The sequence below is a fragment of the Taurulus bubalis genome (genome assembly GCF_910589615.1).
Source record: "Taurulus bubalis genome assembly, chromosome: 1".
Lineage (NCBI taxonomy): Eukaryota > Metazoa > Chordata > Actinopteri > Perciformes > Cottidae > Taurulus > Taurulus bubalis.
Window position 1 is genome coordinate 11,743,122 of NC_136589.1, and position 15,580 is coordinate 11,758,701.

The window sequence follows — 15,580 nt, forward strand, 5'->3', positions numbered from 1 at the left end:
CAGCTAGTTAAACTCTTCATGGGAAAGTTACTTATTTTGTGTAAATGTGACCATTTCTACAAAAGGGGGTTGTATTAAATTGCCCGTCCTTTAGCAGCATTTACAGACTTTAAGTTGTCATCAATCTCTTTGTTGATACAACTGCTAGTTTAAGAGGTCAGCTAAACAGTGCAATGACAAAAACAACAGCATAATAGTTCACAAACTGCACTGCAGGATGTGACGAACACAAACAATAGGTGTTTGACAAATACTGCATAATCAGTAATGTCCCATGAAGTGTTTGCATTATTTTGTCTGCCATCATATCCAAGCAATTGAGATTAGTTTCAGGAATTCTTGGGTAGATAGTCAAGTCAATTTGATTGATAGAGCAAAATAACACAATCTGTACAGCAGGACACCGTCTGTCCTTCGTCCCTTGATTCAAATATTGAAAAAAAAACCTTTTAAAATGGAAGAAACCTCAGGAAGAGCAACAGGATATAAGAGACATTTTACAGGATCACAGTTTGTACAGCTCCTTTCCACTACCAACTCTAGAGGCTGCAGATCATGTCTGTTACCACCATTTGTTGTTTTGAGCCTCCAGAGGTTGTCCATAATTGGTTACTCAGCTGTGTTAAAGGGCAAAATAGGACGGTGATAGTGAGTCACTTTGTTTGGTGATTTGGTTCACAGAGGGAGGCGGCACCTCCTCAATTGTCAGCAGATGAAGATGCGAGTCAGTCTGTTGGACAAACATCCTTAAGTCCACCGGGAGCTCATAGACATGCCAGTCAGGAGCAGAGGCAGCACAGGCTGGAAACCGATGGGTGGGAGCCTCAACAGCCACGGGGGCGTTCTTTACAGTCAGGTATATGCATTGAATAAAACAATGAATTTCACCCAATCACTGAAAATATAAACAGTAATTTATGGAATGTACATATTTCTGTCTTATGATTTCATGATATCAGTGTTGGTATGGATAATTCATAACGTAATAATATACGTTTGTAAGATTTATACTGCAGTTGTAATTTGTAACTGTGTTTACGGTGCTTGTGAGTAACATTCAGGATTTTTGTTGTCATCAGAACTTCAGGACAGTAACTTGTCTCCAGCCCTTTCACTGTTGCCTTCAAATTCTGGAGTGGAACACCACTTCACTGAGTATTCTTTTTTCCAGCAAAGTGACCACGAATTTGTCCCTTTAAGGTAAAAAACAAACAAACGAAAAAGATTGATTGAAAGACAATTATTGGTTCTGTGGACATACTTTTCTATAACATGTCATTTGATTGTTCAGAAGTTTCTAAATGTATTCATTACTTATTTTTAAAGGGCGTACCCTGACTTTTCCGTGGCATCAGAGAGATTTCCCTTTCCACCCCAGGATCGCACCACTCGGGCCCCTGAGTGTGTTTCACTGTCCCAGCACCCTTTGGCCCAGGTGACCATCCTGTCTGAAGGAGTGAGCAGCTGCTGCTCTCTTTCCCAGCACAGTTTGTCAGTAATAGGAGAAGGCATACGAGAGGAAACTGTTCACTCCCCACCGATTGCCACCGCTGACAGACCGGGAGTACCATCCAGAGATGGTGCCAGTAGCAGAGAGAAGGACTTTGAGATGTGCACTGACCCTCCAGATAAGCCAGTAGGAGAGGCTGCTGAAGATGAGACATTCTTTCTGAGTAAAGATATTCCTGCCCAGCATCTTCTGAAACTCCTTCAGAAAGATATTGGTATGCCAAGCAGCAGCAGCAGTAGTGCTGTTTCCTCCACCTCAAAGACCTCTGTGAAGGCCGCTGCATCTTATGCCGAACAATCTAAAAGCACGGACGTTTGTAAACCAGCCACTGACCAAAGCATGGTTAGAAGAGAAGGTCCTCCCGGGGCAGCTTCTTTTCCCGAGCCGCAGACGCAACAACCCGACAAAGATTTCTACCCTGACCAATCACGAACCTTGTCGTTTGAGGTCTGTAACATCACCACGGGGTGCCGTAACACTAAACCTGATGACAGTAGTGACGAGTTACACAGAGAGCTGCTGTCAGAGGTAGAGCGGTGCAGCAGACGTGAAGCTGGATCTAAAAGCCAACAGCGGAAAAGTCTGACATCACCCGGTCCACCTTTCACACAATATCCCACAGGGATGTCTGAAGGCAAGCAGAGCGAGACCAGAACGAATATGGGTGGCCTGCAATGGACAGGAGCGTTTTCAGCAGGAGTTGAACGGGGCCACAGAGAGCAAGACTTCTGGTTCTCAGGGAACCAAACAGGGATTGATGGGTCCTACCTTGGTTTCCTTCCACAGTCTCAGTCCACTCCGGGAGTTTTCAAGGCTCCACCAAAATCTAGCGCCAAGGCTAAATTAGGGCAACTTGCTGTCATAGAATCTAATAATAACTCTTATCAGTCAAACACAGGGATCTCTCCACAGCCAGATGTTCCTATGGCTGATGTCCATTCCCCAGACGAAGCAAATCAAAGCCAAGAGGAAGCTACCTCTGCAGAAGTCCAGTGTCTCCCGAGTCTTAACTATATGCAGAAAGTAGACGCTTGGAGGGCAAATCAGAGTTCAGGCAACCCGTCACTATTTGATAGCTTGGCACTACAAGGGTTTTCTGGCATCTCTCCTAAAAAGAAAGCTTACGATGCAGTATCTGATCCCCTGAATCACATCCTGAGTCAGCAGGTGAGGAGTTTACAACAGCCTGCTGTTTCAAGTGCTGTCAATCAGAATGTCCCAGAGAGCTCCTCCACAGCTCCCTATGGCTCTCCTTCAAGAAGAGGGGAGGCGGTGGGCAGGGATCCAAGTGACAAAGATAACACTGGGTCTGCAACAAGACCCTCTGCCTCACCCTTTGGCAGGTCACAGTCCCAGTCCTCTCTTAGCACCATCGTCACGTCGGTCCAGAAAGATCGGCAGAAAAAAAGACCTGCAGAAGAAGAGAACAGTCAGATTCAGGATGATGTCCATCATCAGCCGAGCGCCACAGTTCAACCTTCGCCTCTTCTGAGCCTCGGTCTTTTCAGTGACGTGTCACTTGATCGAGATTTGACACACTCAAGTTCCCAAGATAGTTACAACAGTGGAATGAAATTAGGAACTGGAGCGTCTTCTGTTGTCAGCCTGGAGGTCGATAACTACGCACCACACTGGACTTCAAAACTATCAACGCCACCACCTCTGCCCAGGACGCGGGAGCTCAACATTGAAGAGCGAATTCCGGTAATTGAAAAACTGAAAATCCTATATAAACAAGCAAAGGATTTTGTAAAAATATATTTAAATAGGTTTAAGACTGGAAACTTATGAAGTTGTTAATGCAAATACAGTTTCAGCAGATAATACATTAAAAGATGTCGCAGTTAATTTCATTCAGTGTGCACTATGTAGGGAATATGGGTCAAATTGTGTAGATTTGTATATACCTGATTCTGATATTGTATTTATTTTTCTTGCAGTTGTATCTTCGTAACCTGGGTATTGACCAGTCTCCCTCAACAATTTTAACTCCATTCACACCCAGAGGGCCAATCAGAGAGCCTGAATTCTCTCCCACTGAGCTCTGTACACTTGAAGGATCAGTTGGAACACCAACCAGGAGCACACAAATCTCTGAAGGTACTTTTGCAACTAACGTTCTAAAAGAAATATATAACTTATATGGAACGTAGAATTTTCATTGGGCCACAACAATTTGACCAGTCCAAACCAGTTGGTTTGGTTGAGCTGAGAACCAAATATCTAGAAAAGTATCCAAGTAAATGCCATTACCTGCAGTCATCATACACTGCATAAATAGGCCCAAATAAAAAGTTACAGCATGTTGTACGCCTGGTCTTAAACTTGTTGTGGTTGTACTATGGTGTTATTACACATTTCATTAACTTTTTTAATTTTCTCCACTTAAAAGATTAATGGATCCTTTTACCAACTGTTAATTGGTAAATTTACTTGTATTCCCCATATGAAGCAATATGGTTTATTTGCACAAAAAAAACTCTGCATATTGTATTTTCAGGTGGCAGTCCCCATGAAAGAGAGTTTTCAAGGTGCAGCATTCTGTCAGTGGACTCCAGTGTATCCATACCGTCGAGCCTGGACAGTCTTGGTCCAGGTGTATCTGTCCCAGACTGGACTAGGCGGGCTTCTCCTTTTTCAGACACAGAAGCTACCCAGAGTAAACGCAGACTGGCAACCTTCTCCTTGCCTGATGAAGACTCTTATCCTTCCACCCAGCAACAGCATATGAAAAGCAGCTTAACCAGCAGCCACAATACCATCCAGCTTGGAGACTTGGAGTCTCCCTCGCAAGTGAACCGTAGTTTGGAGCAAAGTGCAGAACTTTCTACCGTTAGCTCCGCGGCCTTTTTGGAGATTCGCAAACGTCTCTCCCAGGCAGAGAACGTGTTCTCTGCTGGGTCTTCTGAGGCTTCCTCAGCCTCCCCTGCAGCATCCTGTTTACTCTCTGACGATGAGGACATCTTCCGCTCACTAAGGAAGAAAACCAGCGGGCTCCAGAACCCCTTATTCTCCTCCTCCTCTGCCACGGAGGATCCCAGAACTCAACGCGCTCTACTGTGGTCCAGGTCCACGTCCGACTCCATGCTGACCTCAGAGAAACTGAGAGAAGGCTTGATTGGTCAAGATAGTATGACTTCTTTGGGGCAACCTAATAATTCATCCATACAAGCTCTTGTGACTGCACCGACAGCCAGTGCATACAGACGACCACAAGATGACACTGTTGGTAGAGGTTCAGGGCTGTCCATTGTCCACTCCCAATCAGCCCGGCGGGCAGAGCCTGAGGGCTGCAGTGCTGCTCCCCCTGACAGCACAGTCCCACCACAGCCACCGGTCAGCACGCCTTCACCAGTTTTGAGCACACAACAGCTCACATATACTTCTGCAGACACAGAGGTGGGAAAACAGACTACTTTGGAAGGTCGTGAATGGAGTAACCCCTCCTCACCCACCTTCGAGGACAATGATCAGGGTGTGATGAGTGATGGAAGCAGTAGGAGCTCGCTTGCAATCAGAGTGGTCAAGTTGCTGCAGAGTGAATCTCCAGCCACAGTGGTGTCCAGTACATCCAGCACCACTGACCAAGAGGAGAGCAAAGCCAGAGGTAGGAGGATTCACACATTGTTAACATTTTAAACTCTAAGTTTAATACGTTTTCATGGTTAAACATCCAGATAAACGTTTCCAACAAATCATCTGCACAAGCATAATAGTTTGCATGTTGCAGAGTGGATTAAGCTGAAGATATCAGGACAGCAGTGTGAGCCTCTGGAGTTGGACAAAGAAGACCGAAAGAGGATTGAAGAGATCAAGAGAGAGCTGCTGTTAAAAAAACCCATAAAGGTAAACCACTGGTGAAGAGCTCTTTGTTATTATAAAACATTTATAAAGTACTGGAAATTAACAATAACAAATGTTCATTTTGCCATGCAATTCCTTTTTTCAATCTTTTGAATATTGACAAAAATAAATTGTTGTCATTTCGACGTCTACCCTCAATCTCTGGACAGTACACGTCTCATGCTAAAGGTAACGGGAATGTTGTGTCAACGAATGCATGTCAGACTTTTGGAAACATTAATTAATAATGTTTCCAGAGCAATTTTGCAGTGCAAAAGGTTTTTCTTTTGATGTTTGCAGCTCATGATTGAATTCACAGGATAACATGAACTAGGACCTTGCTTGGTCTCACAGTTTAAAAACATACTTCTTGATTTTGCTTCACCTTTCAGAGTCTGGGGAGCACAGAGAGCAGTGCAGCGTCCAGTGTTCGAGTCCTAAAGTGGCCAGATCCACCTCAGCAAGCGGAGTCACCCACTCCCATTGGTGACCCCAACAACCAGCCGTCCCAGACGCTGCAGGGCTTTAGCATAAAGCTCTCTGACTCCAGTGTGCAGCTTCAAAACCCTCTTCGCCCAGATCTACAGACTCTAATACAAGAGATCGCAGCCAGAGAACGGGTAACCCTCCCTAGGACAAACCTTCAGGCTCTCACATCTATCACCATCACCAGCTGCAGGCGCTCCACCTCCCCTTCTCCCTCCACGTCGCCTGCGCCTTCCCTCAGTCCAGCGCCAGAGCAGCTCCACCTGACTGAGCTCTCCACCAAAGCGGTGCAACACCCTAAAGTTAACAGGGTGGTGAACCCTTCCATGGATGAAGAAGAGGATGAGGCAGCCAGGAAGCCGGCATTGGTCTTTGAACCAAGCAGTAACCTGACTGCATCAGGGAATCTGAAGAGACAAGACACTGTAGGAGGCCAGTTGGAAGGCCCTCCTCCGCCCTCGCTGGGTTTAGGTAGGGAGGATGTGAACGCTGAAGACGACAACACACAATCTTTCAGGCGAGATGATGACTTATCCGTCCAGGACAGCTCTGTTTCTGGTGTTAGTCATGAAGCCAAACAGGCCACAGGTTCATCCACATCTGAACCCGTAGCCACGACAGGTCACGTCTCGCATGTCCATCTCACTCTGTCCCCCAAAGCCACTGATCACAGCTCGACCATCGCTGTCCACTCCAGTCATGTTGATGCCGTTACACCGCGACCACGTAAAGAATTCGTCCCCCTCAGACACTCTTCTGCCACCAGCAGTCCGGATGAAGGAGTCGGTTTGTCCAGTCCACCAGAGTGGTACGACACCAGAGAGCCAAAAAGACAGCGGGTGCCTGAAAGAGCCGAGACGTTCACCCTGTTCAAAGCCGCTGTCCCTCGAGGACAGAAGACCTCGACATCTACGCCTCACAGAGTTGTTGTGTCACAAAGACCTTTCACTAGTGAAACACCAGGTAGGCTTGTTATGAAATATACAGCGCATTATGAGACTTATTTTTAGTTAATTAACAGGAGGAGTTTACAGTTTTATAGTTCAGTTCCTATCCCATCACTATTCTGTTTATCACACTATAAATGAGGGCTGAGTTCTAAACTAGAGGATGGACGAGAACATACTGTGTACGTTTATTTGTGTTTTATGATATTTGCTTCGATCAGGCTACACGTTCTGATGCTGCATTAGATCATAAGTTGTAAACATGGCTTTATTCTAGATATTCTGTGATTTGGTAAAGATGCTTTCTCACCTTTCTGATAGCAGTGCCTGTTCTGTTACCTTATAAACCCCATGGAAGTGAGGAGCTTTTCTACATGCCTCAAACAGAAGCTGATGTCTCCTCAACCGACCCTTCTGACACCACCATGGAGAGCACTCACCCAGGTACATTCCTCTCAAATATAAGAGGTCACATTGAATTTTGGTTGCGTTTCCACTCCATTACTGACTAAAAGTCAGTCTGAATTTTCCGATCACAGATGATGAAAAGGGGATTAAAATATGGGTCTTAAAGCTAAAATATGAGGCTAATGTTGGCTGATAGAGTTAAGTGAGGGCTGAGCGCGCTACAGGTGCATTGAACTGACCCTCAACTGTGGGGCGGATTGAATAATGTATTTCTCATATTTGTAGGCAGGAAAATACATTAGAAATAGTGTTAAGTAAAATCATAAAAATCAAAAAATATAATGGATAAGAAAAGCATGAACCTATGAACAACAGGCTTGTGTCAAATGACACAAGCTCAAGACAACTGAAGAAAATGGCTCTTGGGGAAATAACCTGACTGCTTCTTGCATCTTGCAGCTATCACTCATCAAATAGTAGAAAAGGTCATGAAATTAGTTTATTAAATCTAGAGAATTGAATTGTCAGTTGAATGCGGAGGCTCTGCTCTCTTTTCCCTGGTGCCTGTGTGGGGAGCAGCTGGTCTATTGTAACCTACACCAGGCAGTGCATTCATTATTCATGTTCAGGGGCAGAGTGAGACAAAGGGGCCCCAGCAGAGAGACGGAGGGAGAGAGGGGACTGCAGACTCAAACTCAATATCTTTGAACATCTTCTGTTCATTGCTAACTGAAAGGGGACAAAATGAAGAATCCTGGTCACTTTTCCTGCAGCGTTATTAACCCGTCATCTCAGAAATGTGGACAATCTAGTTTTACAGTCTTATGAGTAGCACCATGATGTAAACGGACACTTTTGGGTTTTGACCAGGCTCGGACGACGCTGTGCCCCCACGCTTCAGCAGCCAGGTCCTCGGGCACAGAGACGCTGGGTTGGACCGCGCAGTCTCCATCAGACACTCTGAGGGCATCTACAGCAAGAGGCTGAAAACAGCCACCTTCAAAATGCACGAGCCGGGACACAGAGGTGAGCCGAGCACTCACGCAAACAGTGCGCATACTCATGAAGTTGTATTGTGTGACATGCTTCCAGGAAACATATTACTAAACACTGTCCAATAAATCATAGGTTATTTTTATTTGGGTTGTAGACACGAAAAAAAAATTAGATGGATAGATCTAGTTTGTTTTCTGCCTCACTCTTATTAGACTTTTACTTAGACACGTATAAAACAATGGGCTTGGCAATCGTTATTTACATATTAAAAGAAACAAAACGTGTAAATAACGATTAAGTGTGCTGTTATCAGCAGACTGTTCTCACTGAAGTAAACTACAATAATCTTTTGATCACAAATGAAAGTCAACATTACCTCTTCCACTCAACTTAATATGTTCCAATATTGTTTTATGGCAAATTATAATTATTAGATACATTTAGTGTTTAATATATTTATACAGTACAATATATATATATATATATATATATATGTGTATATATATATATGTGTATATATATATATGTGTATATATATATATATATGTATATATATATGCAAGCATAATCTTAACTGTACTTGCGTCACTCGTCATCATCATTGAGTATATCCGGTACACTCGTGTCTCTTACTCAGACATTGCTAATGTAGTTTACGTCCGGGCATTTCTTGCTGTCGCAGAAAGCGAGAAACGAAAGAGATGCACAGTATAACCCGTTATACTCTGATGGGAAAAGAAAGTGAGAAGATAAATGAGACTGAGAGAAAAACCAACTAACAGAAGCAGCATGGAGGAGAACCGAAATAGGAGGGAGAGTGATAATTGAAGTAATATTCAGTTTCTGGACATCTTATGCGTAAAGAATAATAAATGTATACCAAACTAAATGGAGCAACAAGGGATCCAAGAACCGGCTTGTTTTATAAACTTTCTTGGACAACAAGGCATTAAGGTGTGTGGCTCCCGGGAGCAGATGATTTCCAAAGAATCTTGTTCAGCCTCTTAAACTCTTATCCTAATTCAGAAGTAACACCTGTTACCTCTCTCTCTCATCATAGGTACCTCTGTATCAACAGATGGAACCTCACAAACAACTGGGTCTCAAGCTCCAAAACCATCTTCTCAGGTATCGGCTGCCAGAGTGCCTTTATTGAGCACCCAGAGAGCCTCCAAGAGAGACCAGGGGACCAGCCCAGGCCAAAGCCCCGCCCCCCAGGCAGGAGGGGAGGTCGACCAGGAGAGGAGGGACTCTCGCCTCCCTCATCCTGCTGCTCGCCAGAGCAGCGGTCCTCTGGACCAGCTGTGGGAGAGGTTCTGTGATCGGTGGAGCCTGGAGGAGTCCCGACCAACCAGCAACAGAGAGGCATCACTGCTTCGGCGGCTGGAACGCCTGTCCCGTCTCATTCATAGCTCACAGGGTACAGACACGTCAGAACTACAAGAAGGCACGCCAGCCAGAAGAGGAGAGAATGTTGGAGAGGTGAAGAGGAGCGTAGGATGTGAGGCCAGAGGAGCTGAGAGGAAAGTCAGAGGCGGTAGAAAGGTCGAAGGTGAACCTGCCGTCCCTCTTCAGGCCGGGACGCAGAGTCTTCAGGTCCAGACAACGTCTCAACCTGCAGACGAGGACAGCCGCCGCACCTTCACCTCCAGCTTCTCACAGGGCTCCTACCAGAGTCATCACCTCTGTCCCGCAGACAGAGACGAGTTGGAGACCTTGTCCACCGGCTCCGGCTCCGGCTCCATGTCCACTGTGGACACAGCGCGTCTGATCCGAGCCTTCGGAGCCCACCGAGTCCAGCACCTGACAACGAGCGGCGGCCTCAGTAAACTGTACGGCACCATCAAGAAGCAGAAAGAAGGGAAGGAACAGAGGAGAGAAAGCCACAAAGAGCCGCCTCACCTCACCACACTTCTAGAGACCACCGGCACTGATGAGTCCACAGTAAGTATATCTGCATTTAATTGCCTGTAAAAACTAATTCAATTCCAGATGTATAAGAATAATCATGTACCAAGTGCAATAAACATAGCTCTATTTGGTTAACCGCCCCTTAACACAAGACCCTTGGAAATACATTTTATTTAAACATGGAACCATAATTCACCACTACACCTTTCTTTGTTCAAGTATCAGCACGGTCTGACAAGAGCAGTCAAAATATAGTGTTTTACCCAAATGATATCTTCATTATAAGCTGCTAAAGTTCACCAAAGGAACTTGAACACAATTTCAAAAATCTTTTTGCAGGTTGCATTCATTTAATATTTACACCTGTGCCTTTTCCTACTGCGGCATGTCCAAATGGGTTCTGTGAAATAGTTCTCTACTGGTGCACAGAATAAAGTGACACGTGAATATAGTGACTTATTTCAGGTATTGAACCGCTCTAAATGTTTGTAATTTCATCTTCGCCTTCAGGTTGAGGCTGATTCTCCAACATCAATGAGCACTTACAGCCTCCCGTCACACCGCGGCCCCTCCAGGACTCTGGCAGCCAAGAAGGCTGTCAAAATGGTCAGCAGAGGCATCCAGGCAGGTCAGTGCAGCAGAAGAAGAGTTACTTGCTAAAATGGAAGAATGAGTCAAGTAATTATTTTATTTGAAGGAAGCAACTATACATTTTAATGGCATTGACGTAAATGTTCTGGTGTTAGCTCAACAGCTAAACGGTAACCCGGGAATTTTGTTTCCCGTTTTAAAGTTAAGATGTTTTTTATACTTTTAAAGTTGCAACAAAAGTAATTCTTGAAAAGATTCTTCACACTGTTGCTCTCTTGTTCCTCAGGCGACCCGGAGCTCGTCAGTAATGGGATCCGACGCCACACAAGAGATGTTGGAACCACTTTCCCTTCACCTGGTGAAGCCAGAACGTCCCCCCAGATCTCCTCTCGCTCGTCCAGCGTGGAGAGAGGAAGAGGAGGGCGGAGGAGCCCCTTGAAGAGTCAGGGGTCACAAAAAAAGAGGAAGAGCAAGAGAAGCCCACCAAAGACTTTCCCTGAAGGTACGTCAGAGTACAAATTTGGTGTCTGTGCTCTTAACTATCGCTGTATGTACACAGTATATTTTTAACACCAGAGTAAAACCAAATTGTTTTTTATTGATTTTGTCTGGTTTGAACTTTCCTGGTCCTTTCCAGGTGTTTCATGGTTCATCGCTGCTGACGGCCTGAGGTCAGAGGTGAGGAAGGAGAACCGGCCAGAGGAAGAGGAGTCGCCGTGGAAGCCGAGCGCCGCCTGGTTTGAACCATACAGCAGAACCCAGCCATGGAGGGAACCGCTGAGACCGAGACAAGTCCATGAGGACGGGAACGAACATGCTGAACCCGATTCAGGTCCAGAAACCAAAACCATGTCCTCTGGTCTGGCTCGCATCTCTCTTCAGGTCAGTTTGTCTTTTTCTTCCCAAAACGTTGCCTAACAGGATCTTGTTTGGGCAGAATGTTTATTTGTACATTGAGGAAGAGAGGAAAATGTTCTTTGTGATGTGGAAACTTTTTTTTCTGGTTCCTGCACAGCCTTGGCTTGTTATGTACATATGAATAATTAAAACAATTTTTCCCAAGCACTAAAAGGCCGGCTACGTAAATAAATCACAGAGAAGCTCGGATTACCTAACACACACACACACACACACACACACACACACACACACACACACTCACTCACACTCACTCACTCACTCACTCACTCACACTATTTTTGATATTCAAACAATCAAATCTTCTTGATCCTTTTTGTGTTTTTAAAAACATGCATGATCCTCTTCAATCCTGCAGGAGGCTCTGGAGATGCGTCGTCCAAAGTTCATCTCTCAGTCCAGGCGGAGGGTGAGGCGCCTGGCTCTGCAGGTGGAGGAGAGGAAGCTACAGGAAGTCTTCAGCAGAGACAGAGACCAACTCTTCAGTCGGCCCGGAGGACCAGGGAGGCTGTCAAAGCCCGCAGGTAACCGGAAACAGATACCACGAGGGGAATACTTAATCCCCATTTTTAGTGTACAGAGCCCGTTAACTGAGGTGTCGCTAATGTTCTGTCTCACTGCTGTTTTATGTATCCAGATAACTGTTCCTTACAGTTTCTGCACAGGCATTGTTAAACCCACGTCTGTGTTTTAAATGAGTTATTTTTTCTTTCATCCGTGTGTTTAGGCCCCGCTCTGCTCAGGAGGGCTGTTCCCAGAAAAGAGATGATACAGAGATCCAAACAGTACGATTTAAATTTGCTTTGAATACATTTTCTTTATTTCAAAATGTAAAATAAGTGATTTATTATTTTAATGAAAAATAGTATGAATACGATCGATTTTAAGACGATTGCGGGGGATTTTTCGAATTTGTATGACAAGCATGAAACAATAGGAACATTAAATACTACTAATAGTACTAGAGTATAAAATATTACCATTTGGACTAGATTTCATATTGATTAGTGTTTTTAAAATGGTTAAAAGCAAGGAATGTAAGATCTGTTTATTGATTTGGGAACTAATGACCTCCTGACGTTTCAAATACAGCCGTTGTGTTAAATGTTTAGGTATTATGAGTATTATTATGACGTTCTACCTCATCACTGGTGCTGCAGTACTTTTGTTGAACTCAGATGTTGCAGAATACTAAGTTTCACTGTCTTCACCAGGATTTATGAGAGTCTTCCGGAGGTGCAGATAAGGAGAGAGGAGGAGAGGAGAAAAGCAGAGTATCGATCTTACCGGCTGAACGCTCAACTCTACAACAAGGTGAAACACAAACGGCTGTTCTCATTCACAAAGTCGAAAAAAATTAATCCGACACCTTTTCTTTAAAAGCTGGTTGCTGTTTTTCTGTCTTTCAGAGGATCACTAACCGCGTCCTGAGCAGAAGAACCGCCTGGCAGTGATCAAACCAGTCAACTCTTTTTTTTAATCTAGATTAAATCAATGATGTGAAAGCATTTTATACCATTTTTTTTATAACAAAACTACCTAACCTAACTAAAAGATACTTTTTATTTATTTGCGATCAAATTGTTTTAGTTGATATTCGAAAGATTATGTAGAGTTCTACTCATTAGATACAAATATTTTTACATTTTTCTACTTCTACAATAGAATGTTTTAATCCTTGAAAATGTGTTTTAATGTAAAAAAATAAAAAATAAACCAGATTCTTTTAACATTTTTGCTAAATTCCATGCTTTGAATGGAGACAGTGAAAGCCGACAAAGATACACTGGCGTTAATGTCTTTATTGATCGGTTATCGGTTGTGCAACAGCAGGAAGCCACACGAGGGAAACGGTAAGACAAGTTCGACGAGCTGCAGATCAGCTGCACAGATAAATAACAGAAAGAATAAATTAATGTCTGCATTTCCCCTCTTAAACTACAGTTATGTAGATGCCCATTCATTAAATTAATTATAAAATAAAACTTCAAGTGATGGCAGTTTACTGTGTAAACATAGTCTAACAAATCAATAATAAAACAATTAGCATGGATTAATAAACTAACTGGTGAAGAGAAACAAAAGATTCTTTGGCAAAGATGTAGTTTTGCTTGAAACGAGGTTTGTTCTAAACAAATCAAACGTAAGGCAGGCGACTTCTCTTTACCACGAGGCTCTCGGCCCGTTAAGGCTCGGAAGAAGTTTGAAACAGCAACAGGAATCTCAGCAGAACAAAAAGTTATAAACACATTTCTGGATTTTTGTAATTCAGCAACTTTACCAATACAACCAGCGTGTAAAAGTAACAACTTCCAGGACTTTACACCATAAGTGTAATAAATAATGTAAACCATGATGCTTCATTTAAGTTTTTAAATTAAAACGTGACAAATCTGCAGAAGCAAAATAATTGTATCCGTGTTTTACACAGTAAATCCCTCGAGGTTAATCAGATTTTCTTTTAGTTCTGTGCCGTCACGGTTTCAATCGAACCACAGAGCGAAATGCTAAATCCTCGACGCGTTCCGGAGTTTTCTCGCATGCTGACTTCTTTGCTAGAATCATTTTGTCATCAAAACGTCAGTGAAATAAAGTTACATTCAAGGATTTCGTTCTCCCCTGTGGTTCCATCGGCCACTCAGGACTTGAAATATGTGCAAAAGGTCTCTTTAATCAAACCGCAGTAAAATAGCCACAATTTCTCAATCGCATAATCCTTCTTTCCTTTAGACGGTTAAGTTATAAAAATGGAGTATGCGACACCTGATTAAAATTACAACACAGTCATGATCCCGCTAATACTGTGTAGCTTTAACAGTGTAACATATAAATGGTGTTCTGGCCTAATATAAACCACAACGTGCAGCATCCACACCGGGGCCAACGAAGAGGTTCATAAATATTCACTACACAACAAATACAATCTGTGAATCTGGGCAGCATGCAGCAGTGCAGTTACAAGTATCTCTTCCTTTTCTATTCTGGCCATAAAACTAAATGTAGCCTCACCCAGTCTTTAATTTACAGTATTCAGGGCTGTAGTCGAGAAACATCCGTCTAATCCAAATCACCTTGAAAACCAAGTTCAGTCTCATATGATTTAGATTTGAGATCAATAATCGGAAATGCCCGAATGTTGCCACTTATGTCATTGGGAGGTTTTACAGAAAAGAAAATCTGATGTTGGTAGTTTCCCTCTGTTGTGTATAATTCTAAATTAATATGCTGTTTTCCTGATCTTAAGAAGATTTTGCTAAAATATTTGTAGTAATTAACAACTGTAGTTAGGCCTACAAGTAGTGGTTATAACAATTCTTCTCCTGATTAATTGTTTTGTCGATAAAATGCAAAAGAAAAAGTGAAACGTCTTGAGGGAGTGGCATCTTCAGATTTCTTTTGAACACCCAAAAATGTTCAGTTTACTGTTATAATAAAAGACAAAGAAAAGCAGAAAGTCCTCACATTTGAGAAGCAGTTATCATTGAATGATGCACTTTTGTGTGAAACAATCACGAATCGTCTCTTACCCAAAAGGCCCAGACCAAGACGAGGCAGCGTTAAAACAGACCGAACAGGGGCATGAAGTCCAAAGTGACTTTGAGATGACGCTGGTCTCAAACTACAGCCCTGACCGTCACAGATCAACTTGCATTTCGAAGAAGATAACTTCCTGCAGGTTGTAATCTCTCCACTAGTGATCTGAAATACCTCCTGTTTGACTTGTTTGGCCCTGGAGTGGAAACCAGGCTGCCAAGCTGTTGGGTGGTGGTGGTGTTGGTGCAGCAGGCAGGATCAGACGGGGTTTAGGTCTGCAGCAGACTGTGAACTTTCTGCAGCTGAGCCTGCGAAAGGACGAGGCGATGGACCTGCTCTTGGCCGCGGTTACACGGCACCGTGACCCGACCCACCAGCACCGTGTCGCCCTGCTTCTCCTCCTTCGCCTGAAGACAAAAAAAAGGGTTCAGCATGT

At 43.7% G+C, this 15,580-nt stretch overlaps 1 protein-coding gene across 1 annotated transcript in view; it reads right to left on the reverse strand.

Moving 5' to 3' along the window:
* Positions 1 to 13,397: 13,397 nt before the first annotated feature.
* The window catches only part of dctn1b (dynactin 1b), a gene marked incomplete at its 5' end in the record, with an annotated part of 33,700 nt that continues 31,517 nt past the window's right edge, over positions 13,398 to 15,580 (reverse strand). Inside the window, 2 exons of the mRNA XM_079229372.1 lie at positions 13,398 to 13,493; positions 15,319 to 15,551. Of these exons, the coding sequence (XP_079085498.1) occupies positions 15,414 to 15,551 (138 nt within the window). The 3' untranslated portion in view covers positions 13,398 to 13,493; positions 15,319 to 15,413. The remainder of the gene's footprint in view (positions 13,494 to 15,318; positions 15,552 to 15,580) is intronic.